Source organism: Mustela erminea, chromosome 3 (assembly GCF_009829155.1).
Source record: "Mustela erminea isolate mMusErm1 chromosome 3, mMusErm1.Pri, whole genome shotgun sequence".
NCBI classification, from domain to species: Eukaryota; Metazoa; Chordata; class Mammalia; order Carnivora; family Mustelidae; genus Mustela; species Mustela erminea.
In genome coordinates this window covers 80,367,568-80,383,585 of record NC_045616.1, presented here as the reverse complement: position 1 = coordinate 80,383,585, position 16,018 = coordinate 80,367,568, and the positions used below count along the sequence as shown (strand labels likewise).

At 38.8% G+C, this 16,018-nt stretch overlaps 1 protein-coding gene across 9 annotated transcripts in view; it reads right to left on the bottom strand.

Moving 5' to 3' along the window:
• Nucleotides 1–16,018, bottom strand: part of JAKMIP2 (janus kinase and microtubule interacting protein 2) — a 166,254-nt gene that overhangs the window by 35,208 nt on the left and 115,028 nt on the right. For 7 of the 9 annotated variants that reach the window (XR_004284013.1, XM_032336247.1, XM_032336251.1 and 4 more), the window contains exons 6-13: nt 13,322–13,468; nt 12,521–12,661; nt 10,042–10,098; nt 8,947–9,066; nt 7,153–7,281; nt 3,515–3,598; nt 2,780–2,842; nt 79–177 (exon numbers count right to left, since the gene is read on the bottom strand). Coding sequence is in view for 8 of the 9 variants with exons in the window: in XM_032336247.1 (XP_032192138.1) it covers nt 79–177; nt 2,780–2,842; nt 3,515–3,598; nt 7,153–7,281; nt 8,947–9,066; nt 10,042–10,098; nt 12,521–12,661; nt 13,322–13,468 (840 nt within the window). In the remaining variant the exon portion in view is untranslated. The remainder of the gene's footprint in view (nt 1–78; nt 178–2,779; nt 2,843–3,514; nt 3,599–7,152; nt 7,282–8,946; nt 9,067–10,041; nt 10,099–12,520; nt 12,662–13,321; nt 13,469–16,018) is intronic. The other 2 variants (XM_032336253.1, XM_032336250.1) reach the window with 1 other exon arrangement.

Genomic DNA, 16,018 nt, shown 5'->3' with positions numbered 1-16,018 from the left:
ACACATAGGATGCGTTCAGTGCATGTTAATTGTTAATGATTATTTTTATCATCATCATCATCATCATCATTTCCTTACTTCTAGCTCTAGGTTTCGAAACTCCAGCAGCTCATTCTGGTCTCGGGCATCCTGCAGTTCCTGTTGTAACCGGTGATTTTCTGCCTCCTGTTTTTCTATCTAATAAAGTAAATCCTCAAGTTAGGTGAACATTGCAAAAACCGTCTACAATTTAGCAAAGCAAGCATGGGGAGCACTCATTTAGTTGGTGAATAAATCATCCAGACTGTGAAATAAAAGATCCCAAGTAGATGTGAATAAAATAAGTCTTAGGGTTTCTCTCTAGTTATCCTTTGGTTGACTTTTTGCATCATAGGGGAAAATGCTGTAAGACACTTGCATTCATTGAGATAATGTCTGGGGACCCTCTGAGTAGTGAATCTGAGGGTACTAATTAGGCCTTTGCTGTGGGTCAGGGATGGTGTCCTGGCACTACATTTAATGGTGTACATAGTGGAGACTGATACTTCTTGTTTTTGAGTTACAAATGGTCAGAAAAATTTCATATAAATAGCTCTGATCATATACAAAACTTTACTGAGTTCCAGTTACCCACAGAATAAAGCCAAATTCATCAATATGGAATTCAAAAACCTTTATACTCTGGTCAGCACCTAGCTTTCTAGCCTTAAATATTCTCACAGTCATCTCTGTACATGCACACACTCACATGTGATCACACGCACACAAGAATCGGGAACACCCCATCTACCCTGTGGACTAACTGCCAGGAGTTGTGTCTTTGTTCATCTCTCTGCCTAAAAGGGGATCCCTCCATTTCCTTTTCTGTGTGAGGAACTCCTACTTTTCCTTGAACACAGAACTCTAACATTCCCTACCAAAAGAGGCTTCCTTTGTCTACCCATTTATAAGTGACACCTTTTCCCTCTGTTTTCCTGTAAGAATTCTCCTGTAACGTGATGAAGCATGGAATTAAGTAAGTTTTGTAAAACATGCCTCACCCTGTAAGACAGGCCCATGTCTACAAGGGACCAAACATTTTCATGATCTGTAATAGGTTTGGGGCTGCCTTGAGATATGAGCTGTGTGAGTGGGCCTTACACACAGGAACTATTTAAAATCTTGAATTTAGAAATAACAACCCAAGGGTTTTTAATCATAGGATGAATCTTACTTTCCCAAGTATACCCACTTGAAGTAGGATGTTTAGCTTTATTGTCACTGTGATTTTCTTTTACTCACAGAAACTTGAGCCCATAAATTCCCCCTTTTAGCCCAAAGAAATCAAGACTGAACAAAATCAGACAGAAGACATAATGGGAATTAGTTTTTAAGTGTAAAGAAATGTAATTAACACTTATTACCAGGCATCTCTAAGACTACTAAAAACCTTTTTCTCATAGCCTCAGGACATAGAACAATTATAGGAAAATAAAGATGGGGAACTAGTGAAATATTAGTGACATTAATTAATGTAGTCAAATTTTTTTTACAAAATCTATCTGTGGTCAAGCAAACTTTCAAAAGTTTTAAGAAGTTGACTTAGATGACCAAAGAGTGTCTACTACTTAGAATCTTACATTTGGATCCAAGATGGGATATTTGGGGAGATTTCTGGTTTTGGCAATTAACACTGGCAATCAGGTCAGTGGCTCACAGGACCAACTTGTGATGAATTATCTTTATAGAGACCCTCCAACCCCGAAAGTACCAGCTCCCAATCCTGGAATACCCACCCGCCTTCTACACATCTGCGCTATCTTGTCCTTCAGAAAGGGAGGTAAGCTAAGGACTTTGCTAGACTAGAGGGGAGGAAGCATAAGCATCTTCTTTCCCTTCTCATGCTTACGAGAGTGTTGTGGTTAATTTCAGTAGCCAAGGCTACTGAATATTGGCAGAAAAAATCCTAAAATAATTTCTACATAACAAATGGATGAACCTACAGAATTATTTCCCTTATTCAAATGGGCTTTCAAAGTCCGTTTTTTTCCCCCAAGAATAATATATTTTGCAATTTTTTCACTAGATTTACAGAAAGTAAATACTAAAGACAAAACCACCTTAAATTTAAAATGGTCTCTGTTGTATTTCATTGCCCCAGTCAAAGCCTATGTTCAGAGACAAATCAATTTATCTACTGGGCCTACACCATGCTTTTGCATCTTGATTTGTTGAGCAACCTCCTGGACATGCTGTTTTGTGCCTTAGATACATCTTTTAAAATATTCTCCCATTAAAAAAATATATATATATGTATGTATATGTATATAAATAGCCAAGATTAGCAAAACGATTAAAAGTGAGAACACAGTCTATTCTGGGTTGCAGCGTGGTCTTGGAGTCATATTCTGTCATGCCTTGCACAGAATAACAAGTCCCATTTGTAGTGTGCTTTTTGTAGATGGACAACCACATAGTATGTGTGCACCTGTGTGTGTGTGTGTATATATATATATGTATGTACAGTACACAAACAGTATATATATAAATATATATATATATATGGTCAACAAATCAATAGGTTTCGGGATCACATCCCCTCAAGTCGGCACAACGCCAGCACAGAGCCATGCACACGGGCCACTAACTGATGGTAATGGCGGTGACAGGAATGCAGTTGAGCACGCAGCAGAGGATAGCGCAGCGCCAGAAAAGCCTCCCCTTCCCCAGCCCCGGTGCCACTCCTGAGAGGACCCCCTGCTGCTCCTGGATCTCTCATCATTTTCTCCTCTGCCCCACTAGGGTGTTGCGCCCAACATACCTTTTCTAAAAGCTCCTGGTTTCTCTTAATGAAAAGTTGTTTATCTTCTACCCAGTGTGAGTCCTGTTTGACAAAGAATATTGCGCAGTCAGCATTTCAGAGTGGCACAAGAGGGCGTGTGTCGTCAAACCACTTGGCCAGAGTCGTCTCCTCACCCAGGTTGGTGGCCTGCTGATGGCTGGTAAATGACACCCACCCCTTGTTATCAGCTCCTTCCTCAAAAGACATCGGGGCCAAAGTTGCCAGGAAAATTTCACCCCCTTTTCATCGACACTCACTAATCTCTAACTTTTTCAGACTGAATAATCCAGGACCAGCCTTCCGGGGACTCAGAAGTGACCACACAGGCAAAAAGTGAAAAGGGTCAGAATGCACACAGGCTAGATACATATGGATGGAAAACATTAAAATGCAGAACCATAAATGTAGCATAGAGGCAAAGAGAGGCGGGTCTTTGTCTCAGCAGCTTGCGACCACTCTAGGCTATAAGTACAGGGCTCCTCTTCCTCTGGCCTTCTCTTTCCTGCCCAACCTCATTCATGTTGTAGCGGGGTTCACACTCTGGCCAGAAAAACACCAGGGACAGAAACATTGAGTTGAACATTCTGACACAGTTTGAGAAAGGTCACTGTGGAGAGCCAAGCCGTGTCCTGGGTATGGCCCATGCACAGGGGCTAGAGGACGGTCGGACTGAATTGTTTGCATGTGCAGAAGAGCCAGCAACTGAATGCCTACCTGCCCTTTCTGAGCCAGAGTCGCTTCCAGATCTTCAATTTTGGCTTTATACCTTAGCACCTCTGCTTGCAGCTGTTCTTGAGCCTAGTGAAATCAAAATTCCAGAACTCAGTAAGTAAAATAAATGGTAACTCAATATTTCCCCCCCGCCTTATGTTTCTTCATCAGAGCTCAACAAGGAAGAAAAAAAAAATGTCTATGACCAAAGAACCTTTTAAAACTATCTTTAGGATCTAAATTCTTGCCTAAAACTTTCCATGGTTCCTTTTACCACCAGGTTAAAATTCAAAGTCTTCAGGTGAGACGTGAGAACTCCCGTTATATTTGCAGTCTTTCCCCCACCACTCATCAACAGAGTTTACCCCTGATCTGCTGGTGATCTCATTTCCTAAATATACCTTTTAACCCTACATTTCTCTCTTATTTGAATAATTCCTCTTCTGGAAAGCCTTCTCCCTCTTTGCCTCTCCCAAAACTTGCCACTCTTTCAGAGCCAACTTTGTGCCCTAAATCTAAATCTAGATCCAGATCCAGATGTATGTATGTATGAATGATGTGTATGTGGGATGAGTATGTGTATCAGCATTTTTGGACACTGATCTTCTACGGAGCAACCTTAACTTCATTTGTTTTCAGATTCTCTTGTCTTCTTCCTACATAGGACCTTATTTTCTATGAAAAATTAGTGGGTTCTTTGTTTTTTGCCCATACATATATTTTTTACTTATCTTAAGATCTTGATAGGTTCTTTAGTATAATGTGGAATAAAGTCAGCATTGGAAGAGATCCTTTTCCTTCCTTCCTTCCTTCCTTCCTTCCTTCCTTCTTTTTTAAGGGGAGAGAAGGTAGGGAGGAACAAAGGAAGAGGGAGAGAGAGAACCTCAAGCAGACTCCCCATTGAGGAGCCTGAAGGGGGGGCTCGATCTCACAACCCTGACAACATGACCTGAGCCGAAATCAAGCAATGGATGTTTAACTGACTGAGCCACCCAGGTGCCCTGCCCTCGTCCGCCCTGCCCAGTTCTTCCTTTCTTAAAAATAATCTCTTGGGGCACCTGGGTGGCTCAGTGGGTTAAGGCCTCTGCCTTCGGCTCTGGTCATGATCCCAGGGTCCTGGGATTGAGCCCCGCATCAGGCTCTCTGCTTAGCAAGGAGCCTGCTTCCTCCTCTCTTTCTCTGCCTGCCTCTCTGCCTACTTGTGATCTCTGTCAAATTAAAAAAAAAAAATAAGAGTTGAGACACTTAATCTCTATACCCACTGTGGGGCTTGAACTCACAATCCTGAGATCAAGAATTGCATGCTATGACTGAGCCAGCCATGTGCCTCTCCTTTTCTTATTCTTCATGGAGGAGAATATATCTTTGGACTGTTGAACATTATATTTAACTTTATCAGATTAAAAAAATCCCAAACTTCATTTTACTAATTATTTTAACTTTAAATGAGAATGGACTACAATCTATTTTTCTTTTATCAAAATGATTACATCTTTTATTTTCATGATACTCATTCATCTATGTTATCTATTTTTTGCATTTTCTTTTGTTTTAATATTTTACTTATTTATTTAGAGAGACAGGGGGCATGTAATCTAGAGTGGGTGAGGGCAGAGGGAGAGAGAGAATCTCAAGCAGACATTGTGCTGAGAGCAGAGCCTGATGCAGGGCTTGATCTCACGACACTGAGATCATGACCTAAGCCAAAATAAGAGTTGGGACACTTAACCAACTGAGCCACCCAGGCACCCCTATTCTTGCATTTCTACTTTCTCTCAATTTACTCTATTACTCTTTTTTTTAACATCTTGATTTGTTTTGGACTATTTTGCTGAGAATGGTTAAGTTTCTTTGACTTTCATGGCCAGAAATAACACTAAACCTTTATGTATTTATTTAAAGATCTTATGTATGCATTTGACAGAGAGAGAGAGATCACAAGTAGGCAGAGAGACAGGCTTAGAGAGGGGGAAGCAGGCTCCCCACTGAGCAGAGAGCCTGATTTAGGGCTCAACCCGAGAACCCTAATATCATGACCTCATGACCTGAGCCGAAGGCAGAGGCTTAACCCACTGAGCCACCCAGGTGTCCCTAAACATTTATTTAGAGGTGGCGGTGAAGTGAGAGGAAGAACTGGTTTCTAGATCATCACCTCTTCAAAAAACAAGATGTATACCATTATCTTAATTAGCCAACCCTATGTTGGTGAGAATGCTTCATACATGCTAATCATGAAAACCACAACTATTAACGTATTAGGGAATAAACACGAAGGAACACACATACATCCCTTTCTAATGACTGCCTGCCTATCTACTTCAAATCACAGTGTCTTTTAATTTATTTATTTTTAAAATATTTTATTTATTATTTATTTGACAGAGATCACAAGTAGGCGGGGGGAGGGAGCAGTTTCCCCACTGAGCAGAGAGCCTGATGCAGGGCTCGATCCCAGGACCCTGGGATCATGACCTAAGCCGAAGGCAGAGGCTTTAACCCACTGAGCCACCCAGGTGCCCCCTCAGTGTTTTTTAAAAATGTTTATATTCATTTATGTATAAATATGCATGTGTACGTAGGTATGTTACAATTTAAAAACACACAACTATAATATCTATCCTGTCCCATTAAACAACTACAAGTAGGTCCTACAACATTCCAAAGCATACTACATACCCTTTAAACTGGGAAATAGGATAAAATCACTGGGTGGGCATAATCCTTTTTGTCCCATGTGAATTAATCTATGAGGCAGTTATGGTACCGGTGGTTAGGATTGTGAACTCAGAAACATGAGGTTGATACCCTAGCTTTCATCTAACTGAGCTATATATCCTAGTTTCAACCTAGCTAATTTACATTTAACTCCTACTAAGCTATTATCTCCTCTCCTATAAAAAGGACATAGCTAAGAATAGCATCTAACTCATAGGGTTGTTTGAGGATTGCATCAGATGATGTATGGAAAGTGCTTAAAACCAAGCCTGCCACACTGCACTCACAAAATTTTAAGTATTAGTATTGTGTGTATGTGGCTTTTTTTTTTTTTTTTTTAAATAAGCTTATGAGAGGCAGTCCTGATGTAATGGAAAGAACATGTGACCCAGCAAGATTTTAGGTGGAATCCAATCCAAGTTTTCTATTAATTAGCTATGGGATCTTGGGCAATTTAGTTAACCCCTCAGAGCCTCGAACTCACCTTTTATAAAACACCTGCCTTAGGGTGGTGTCATAAAAATTAAATGAGATATTGTCAGTGAAAATTCTTTGGAAGTTGTCAACGTAATGCTGTGCACTTATTAACCAAGAGAAGAAAGTGGCTAACCACAGAAGTATCTTTTCCAAGCAAGGAGGTAAAAAAAATGGATTATCAAAATTCAATATTGCCTAGCTTTGAAAATATAAGCTTTCAAATAGCAAGAATAAGAACTACTATCTTTAAAGGAACAAAAGAATCGATCTAAGTTGGTTCTAATGTCTCTAGATGCAAGGTTTGTTGACATAAAAGATAAAACAGTTCAAAAGCCGCAGTGGAGAAGATACAGGGGAAGCTATCCTACTGATATTTTTATGTGCATGGTACTTTTATGTTATGACTGCTGCAAGTCAATTCAGAGCCCTCTCCCCAGATGTATACTGACCTTGGCTTCCCTTTCAGCATCGATGATACCTCCAGTCTGCTCCTGCAGGAGGGCATATGCTCTTTGGAGGGCCTGATATTCTTTTGTTAATTGTCGAAATCGTAGCTCAGATTCCTCAGCTGCTAAACTCTTGAGGTTACAAAAAAAAGCCAAAAAATAATTAGGTTCTGTTGGGTCCTGTGTTCAATGTGAAACACTAACATTTGTCCACTTTATAAAGAGAAGTAAATATCTGTTTGATATGGGATTCAGTGTAATTTTATTCTTTTTTTTTGTAATTTTATTTTTTTTTTCAGTGTTCCAAGATTCATTGCTTATGCACCACACCCAGTGCTCCATGCAATATGTGCCCTCCTTAATACCTACCACTAGGCTCACCCATCTACCCTCCCCTCCAAAACCTTCAGTTTGTTTCTCAGAGTCCATAGTCTCATGGTTTGTCTCTCCCTCCGATTTCCCCCAACTCACTTCTCCTCTCCATCTCCCAATGTCCTCTGTGTTATTCCTTATGCTCCACAAGTAAGTTTTGTGTGGGGGAGTGGCAGAGGGAGATAAAGAATCGCAAACCGGCTCCACACCCAGTGCAGAGTCTGAGATGGGGCTTAATCTCACGACCCTGAGATCATGACCTGAGCCGAAATCAAGAGGCAGACACTTAATCAACTGAGCCTCCCAGGCACCCTGTGATTTTCTTTTCTTTGCTTTTTTTTTTTTCCCTGTGATCTGATTCTTAATTTTAAAGTATGTACATAGACATAAACACTGTAGTACTTTCAAGATGGACATCACATAAATACTTAATGTTTGTTAATATGAGGTGTTTGTTTATTTATACATATCTGATGATTGGTTATTCTTTTGGTTTGGATTACAGTCAATTTTGGATCCAAATGAGAAGTTACACCTAGCTTTTGGATTCGAATGGGAGGAAATGATAGAGTTTTAATCTCAATTCTTTTCCATACATCCATATGCAACATTTCTTGATTGATCTTGAGATAAACTTAAAAATATGCTTTCACACAAGATGGGATTGGGAGGGAGACAAACCGTAAGTGACTCTTAATCTCACAAAACAAACTGAGGGTTGCTGGGGGGAGGGAGGTTGGAAGAAATGGGGGTGGGGTTATGGAAATTGGGGAGGGTATGTGCTATGGTGAGTGCTGTGAAGTGTGTAAACCTGGCGATTCACAACCTGTACCCCTGGGGATAAAAATATATTATATGTTTATAAAAAATTTAAAAATAAAAAAATCATTAAAAAATATATACATTCTTTCACAGCTTTAGGTCTCAAACTTCAGAGCATAATATAATCACCAAGGAGCTTTGTGAAAAATGCAGATTTGGGGGTTCTACCCGTAAGATCCTGAATCAGGAGGTATGTAGTAGAGTCCAGGAATTTTCACTGTGATTGAATCCCCCTAGATGATTCTGACAATGGCAGTCTACAAAGCACACTTTGCTAAACCCTGTCCTCAACTGTATCTAGAAGCTTGTTCTTCTAAGCCTCTTCCTCGGTCCTCACCTTCCTTGTAAGAAGAATTTGGGATAGTAACTTTTAAGTTTGAAAAAAGTCTTCAACTTACAGAACGGAATTTTAGACAAGTTTTAAAAGGGTTACATGACATTGGCAAAGCTATTTTCCAAGAGGTAACAAAGTAAAAATGGAACTATTGTGTGATCATTTTGCACAGCTCAGATAGGATATAAGAAGTGCAATGCTTTCTCTCCATTTTAAATGAAAGATTTGGTGATAATATCACAGAAGACTAGAGAAGTGGAAAAGCTTACTTCATCTAAGTCATCATCAGGAGTAGCTGGTGTTCGGTCAGTTCTAAACGAGGCCATGGATGATGTCTCTGAATCCATGGAGTCCTCATCATAGCCAATAAATGGATCCAAAACAGGCCTCTAGGGGAGGGAAAGTACATATTTACTGACACAACTAGAAGTGGGTAAAGTCAACATATTATCAGGGCACCATCAACCGGCATATGTGCAAAAGGACACAGAAGACAGGGGTCCTTTAGTGCTTCTTGGAGGAAATAAACACTCTGGGAATGAACACAATAATTCCTATAAAAGTGTGTCTCCTTTTGTTTCATTTATGATGTTTTTGAGGAATGGAATATCATGGATATTTTGGTCTCTTCATAGAAACATTGGAGCCTATTTTATATTACATTTTATATCATGAGTTGTTTATATGATTTGCTCTTTCCAGTACTTAAAATATAATCAAGACATTTAAAGTCCAGGCACCTATTTGGGATTATCAAATTGTAAGTCTTACCATCCAATCTCATATCCAAATCAAATAATGTACTTGATCAAAACAAAATCAAACAAATAAACAAATTAACAAAACTCTGTGGATTATAAGAGACTATACAGATATGGGTGGACTGAGTGTAACGTTACTAGTAATCATTCTCAGAATAGTATCCAAATCCAATGGAATAATAAAATCAAACTAGTATCAATAATACTCTTCAAGAGAATAATAAAAATATACTAATAATTACAGGATGAGTATGAGACACTAATGTTGTTCACCAGGAGGCATTAAATCATGTGTATCTCTTGCATATTCTTTGGAGTCTGACTCTCCAGCTTGTCAGATAATGCCTTCGACATCAAACCTAGTGCCTTATTTGCTCAGATAAAGTCATAATAAAGCAAACCTTAAAGGTTAAAATCCATAATGTAATAATTTTTGGACTTCTAAGAACTATTAAGAGATTTTCTTCTAGCAAATAGAGCCCATGGTTTGCTGCAGTTTAGGAACATTTGATTTATCACATCTTTGCAGGAAGATTCCTTGGCAAGCCTCACTTCTTTCACAGAGCTTGTGGCAAAAGCCTGATAACCTAGTTTTCCCATTACCTTAATTGGCTTGGAACTTCTTCTATGTTTTCTCCTACGGATGAGCTTTTCTCGGTCCTGGAAAACAGATGAAGAATTCAGATGTTGAGTTGGTACATGTTTCCTTCTAGGTGGTCCGCACCCCACCCCTTCGCAATTATAGAGTTGGTTTTCCCCTGAAGCATTATGCCTTTCTATTTAAAATAAGATTGTGTTTTGTAATTTTGGCAATTTTTTGGCAGTTTGTTACTTACAGATCTTTTTAAAGATTTTATTTATTTATTTAAGAGAGAGAGAGAGAGAGAGAGAGACAGAGAGTGCGCACAAGTAGGGGGAGGAGCAAAGGGAGAGGAAGACGGAGGGGAAAGAATCTCAAACAGGCTTCACGCTGGGTGTGCCGGGCTTGATCTCATGATGCTGAGATCAGGAACTGAGTGGAAACCAAGAGTTGGTTGCTTAACCAATTAAGTCAGCTCCCCTGCTACTTACATATTTTTTAAGTAAAAATACACTACAACTTTTCCTGATAATCTATGTGGATCTGAGAGCCTCCCAATAAGGAAGTACACTGTCTTCTTCATCAGAATCCTTTGTTATACTTGAAGATCAAGTAGCTCTGAAAATACTCATATTTTCCCAAAGCACAATTTTTCAGTTTTCTCAAACCCAAAATTACTTTCTATATAAGTATTTAAAAAGTGCTATTTTGCATAAACTTTATTCTTTTCATTTAATCAGTTGAAAGGCATAGCAAGCTGTCTCAGACTCTTATTCTCACCTGTAGCCTCTGAAGATGGGAACAGAGTATCTACTGGGTTAGAGTAATCTAGTGGGGTTTTTTTGGGGGGGGGGTTGTTGTAGTTGGAATGTTCTGGGAAACTCAAAGAATATCTAGAAATCACAATCTATTTCTTCCCTCCCCCCCCCACCACAATTGATTTCTTGATTCATTGTTGCTGTGGATGGAGATATCCTGGGAATTTGGTGCTCATCCACTAAGTACCCCACATATTTACTGTATAAATTTAAAGGTAGATTAAATAAGTGACACTTAGTTTCCCTGAAAGTCTGGATAATATGCATCAACACATCAAATTCCCTTTTTAAAAAAATATTCTATTTATGTATTTGACAGAGAGACAGAGAGAAAGCACCAGTAGGCAGCAGCAGAAAGAGGGAGAGGGAGAAGCAGACTCTCTGCTGAGCAGGGAGCCCAATGCGGGGCTTGATCCCAGAACGCTGGGATCATGACCTGAGTCAAAGGCAGAGGCTTAACCCACTGAGCCACCCAGGCACCCCAACACATCAAATTCCTTTAAGAAACTTTTAGCTTAAGTTCAGATACTCAAAGTCAAGAAAAGTATGGCTGAGTGATTCTGGGATTTTCTAGAAATTAACGATGTGGATGTGAAGTAAGAGGCACACTGCTTTAGAAGGCCATATTTAATACATAATCTCGTTTATGCCAGTGATCTTAACCTTTAGGATTTCTTGCCATGTAAAAATATTTTTATTATAAAACCTCAATATATCTGAAACTTTTGAAAATTTATACTTAGATTACTCTAATACAGTATATGCCTTTTAACTCAACATAGATGATTTTAAAAGGATAAACCACAAATAGTTATAACCTAAAATTATCTTTTCTCCCCTCAACAGCAATAAATCAGCTTGCTCACCTTACTCTGGAGACACTTGACTAACCGTCCCCCCCCATCCCAATTGCTGGTTCTTCAACTCTCTGGCCCTTGGCTTGGTCCTGAAGTGAGAGTGACCAGAGATAATAATGGAATAAAGACAGAGAGGCAAAGAGGAAACTGAAAGGCGTCTGAAGGTCTTAGTCCACTGCTGCTGGCAAAACAGGCCTTGACCAGATGTAAATGGGAGTAGTAACAGCTCTACAGGCACTGAGGTCATGGTCAGAAGATCAGGACTGAAATTTCCACTCTGTCATGCAATTACAATGTCACCTTCTGCACTGGAATCCCTGTACCCACACTGGAAGTTTGCGTGTGGTGTTCAAGGCAGAGTGAAAAGTGCTTCGACAGAGGTTCATTCAACAAATATTAAACTGCACCTATGTGCTAGACACGGAATTAAATGTTGGGAAATAAGAGGCATATGATCCTGTTATTGTTGGCCAAATATTTAATCTCTGAGCCTCAGAATCTTGATACTGGAATGCAATTATAAGGTATATCCACACTACCTACCTACTCACATGACGATGCATTTAGAAGTTCTTTTAGGGTGTTCTGCAGCCACTATTTGTGTTACCAAACTAGTTAACAAAGGATTATAACTGAAAATGTATAAAACAGTTTAATAATATCAACTATTTTTGGAGTAGAGGCTCTTCAACCTACTTATGTATTGAATATATAAACGTGGGCCTTTGGGGCTAATCGGAAATTATTAAGTGCTTCCAGTGTATGTTGATTTCTCAGCTACTTGCCCTTGGAAACAGCTTAGAGTTTATAGGTTCATCAAGACCTACCCTTGTGAGCTCATCAATAATGTTCTGCTGCTCAATGACTTGAAGTTTTAAAAACTCTGTCTCTTGTTCTTCATTAGCTTGATCGAGGTCATTCAGAGATTTTAATTTCTTTAAGGGTGGGTGGGATGTTATTTTTTCTCTCTGGATTAGAAAAGAAGAAAGAATAGGTAGAGACTTTAAAATTCCCAAACTTGAACAGTTCACATAAAATATCTGTAGAAACTTTATGAGGCTCCAGCTAAATGTGAAAATTGCTCAGCTTCACAGATGCCATCAACGAAAACCCTCAAGTATATTGTATTTTCTACATGTCAAAATCATCAGGGATGTCTGAAGATCTCGATAGCTGTGCTGTAAGTCTGTTAAGAGTGCATGAGCTTATCACCGTCCATACATAATTCAAGTGGTAGCATCTATTTCTCAACTATTACGCAATGTCTCAGAAGATGAGAGCACCCATCGTACAGTTCTATAAAGAGCACGTTAGTGAAATTCTTGGAAGGAAGTCTCTGTGGCTGAGGAGCTATGTTGAAAGTTTGCTTCTCTATTGGGAAGATTTTGGAAAGTATGCAGATCCCGAAGCACTCCTACCATTCTCCAAATTTAGAAACCCCTTTAAATTCAGAGCCAGCAACTTTCTCTTGCTTTCTTCCTTTAAGGTTCCTTGTTTACACAGGGAAAAACCCCAACTTTCATGAATAGCATTGTATTTTAAAAACAAACTCAGAAAGAGCAGTAAGTCAGGTTAGTGGTGTAACATAAAGAGGGAAGTTGCAGTCTTGCAGAGTCTGTGATACACACCATTTCTGAATTTTCCTTAGTAACGGCTTTTAACTTCTCTTCCATGCGTTGCAAAGACACCATCAGCTCATCGTTCCTCTTGGCGAGGCACTTGTTCCTTTCCAGAAGAGGTTTACATTGTTTCTCGGTTTCCCGCACACGTTTTAACTGCGAAGACATAAGTTATAATTTGTCTCTTGTGCTGGAGTGGATGTGGGGGCAGAAGGAGTGAACTGACAGGGGTGAAACCTACCCAGGGCCACCTTGGTCTGCTTCTCTCTGTGTCTCAGAACTGACCATGTCCATCCTTCATTTAACAGCCCGACTGCTTTGTTTTCAGTTTCCTCTAATGGTCTGCCATCAGAGTATTCACAACTCTGTACCAAGTATTACCTTCAAGGAGGTGTGGCCAAGGTTCTCCTTTTGGAAATGCTCAGGAAGAGCAATTGCATGCCTTGCTTGCCCTTGATTCCTCCAGCCCAGTTATCCTGCACACTCAGCCCCCATCTCATGCTGCTCATACCTCTCCCCAGGCCTGCAATGACCCCTCACTGGCTCAAAGAGATAAAGCAGCTAGTGTGAATCACAAGTCACTAAGTAGTGCAACCAGGACCCAAACCCAAGCCTGGTTGTCACCAAAACCACTTCTTCCCATGAGAGATGTTGCTACGACTCCTAAAACCGTACTAAGGCTGTTCATTCATTTTTTAAAGTTGTGTTTTTTTTTTTTTTTTGGTAATCTCTACACCCAATGTGGGGCTTGAACTCATAACCCCAAGAGCAGAAGGCTCATGTTCTTCTAAGCCAGCCAGATGCCCCAAGGATGTTTATTTTTAAGAAAATGTTACTGAGGAAAAAAAAAATACTCTCAAAACTTTATTGATATTTGTGTTTAAGAATATTTCATTCTCACCGAGCTTAGGAAAAGTATGATTATATTCTTACCCACCCATAATTAAGAGTGACCATATTCTGGTTTGCTAGTTAGTCTAAGGCAGGGTTTCTCAACATCGGCACTCTAGACATTCTGGGCTAGATATTTTTTGTCATGAGGAGATGTCCTGCATTGTAGAATGTTTAGCAGCATCCCTGGCCTCTGCCCGCTAGATGCTGATAACATCCTCCCAATTGTGACAATCAAAAATGTCTCCAGATACTGCCAAAACTGCCTCTAGCTGAGAACCACTGGTCTAATTTTATGAATGCTATCTTGGGGTAATTGTTAATAGTCCCCTCCCTTTTACTCTCAAAACTCCCTTTTACACTTAAAACTCTCATTTATGGTTCCTCTATACATAACAATTTCCATTTTCATGTGAAAGTTCCTGTGCTTAGTTCAGTGACTTTATGCTAATGTTTCTGAATGAGTATGTATTGGGGGAGGGGTACTTTAGCAAGGAAAGTGGTGGGGTCTATCAATCAGAATCATCTGACAAGACTGTTTAAAGTACTCACTCTTGTTTTTGAGAATTTAACGTTTTCGGAAGTACTGGGGTAGGAGAATTAGCTACCTATAAATATTTGAAACAGCTGCTTGTGGGATTCTAAAACAGCACTTCCCAACTGTATCCTAACTGCCATTTGGAAACCCATTTTATATCAAAGGCCAAAATTTTTCATAACCTCATTTAGTCCTCAGATTCAAGTTTCAGTGTCTGAAGAAACCATATTAAATATGAAACATATACAAGGACAAAAAATAATTCCACTAGGTTCACTATTTTAAACTTCATCTCTTTTCTGAAGGTCAATGACAAGGGTTTTAAACAGTTAAATTTACTTAGTAGATGCTATTTACAGAAGATGCAGAAGAACACATGTAAAAGGAGATATCAGTAATTCTATCATACCATAAGACTCAAAGTACCTAAAAAAAAAAAAAAGTTCCTTTTAAAAGATATAACTTAAATATTATAAAGTGTGAAAGTCAATATAGATATTCATGAAACCATTAAAAGAAAATATCCGATATAGTGCAACTGACATCAGACCAAGACTTTAAGTCAAGAAGTGTTACTAAAGATAAAAAAAAAAAATCAGGATGCAAACATTTAATAAATCTTAATTTACATGTACCTAGTAATATAACTTCAAATATATATATAAAGCAAACTTGACAAAACTAAGAATAGATATGGACAAATCTGTTGGGAGAAGAAGCACACAGAAAAAGTATAAAGATATAGGAGATTTTAAACAAGACTACTAATGAACTTGACTCAAAACCCTTGCAATGATTGCAAAGTATACCTTCTTTTTATGAGAACATGGAATGTTTCTAAAATTGACAGTATGTTACCATCAAAAAGTAGATTTCAACAAGTTTTTAAAGAATGAAATGATACAAAGTATTACTGACTAATGTAACATTGCATGTCAACTGTACTTCAACTTAAAAAAAAGAAATAATATAAAGTATATTCTCTGACTACAATGGAATTAAAAATCATTAGAAATCATTAGTAGAGAGATAACTCAAAAATCTCCAAATATTTAGAAGTTAAGCCTTACGGTGCTAAGTAAACCATGGGTTGAAGAAGAAATCATATATTAGAAAAGATTTTGAAATAACAATACTTTATGACATAAAAAATGTATGGGATGAAGCTAGTCATGCTTAGAGACTTATGACTTAAAATGTATATATTTGGAAAAAACAAAATGCTGAAATTATAACTTCTTTGTATCAAGAACTACCATTAAGAATGTACAATGTGG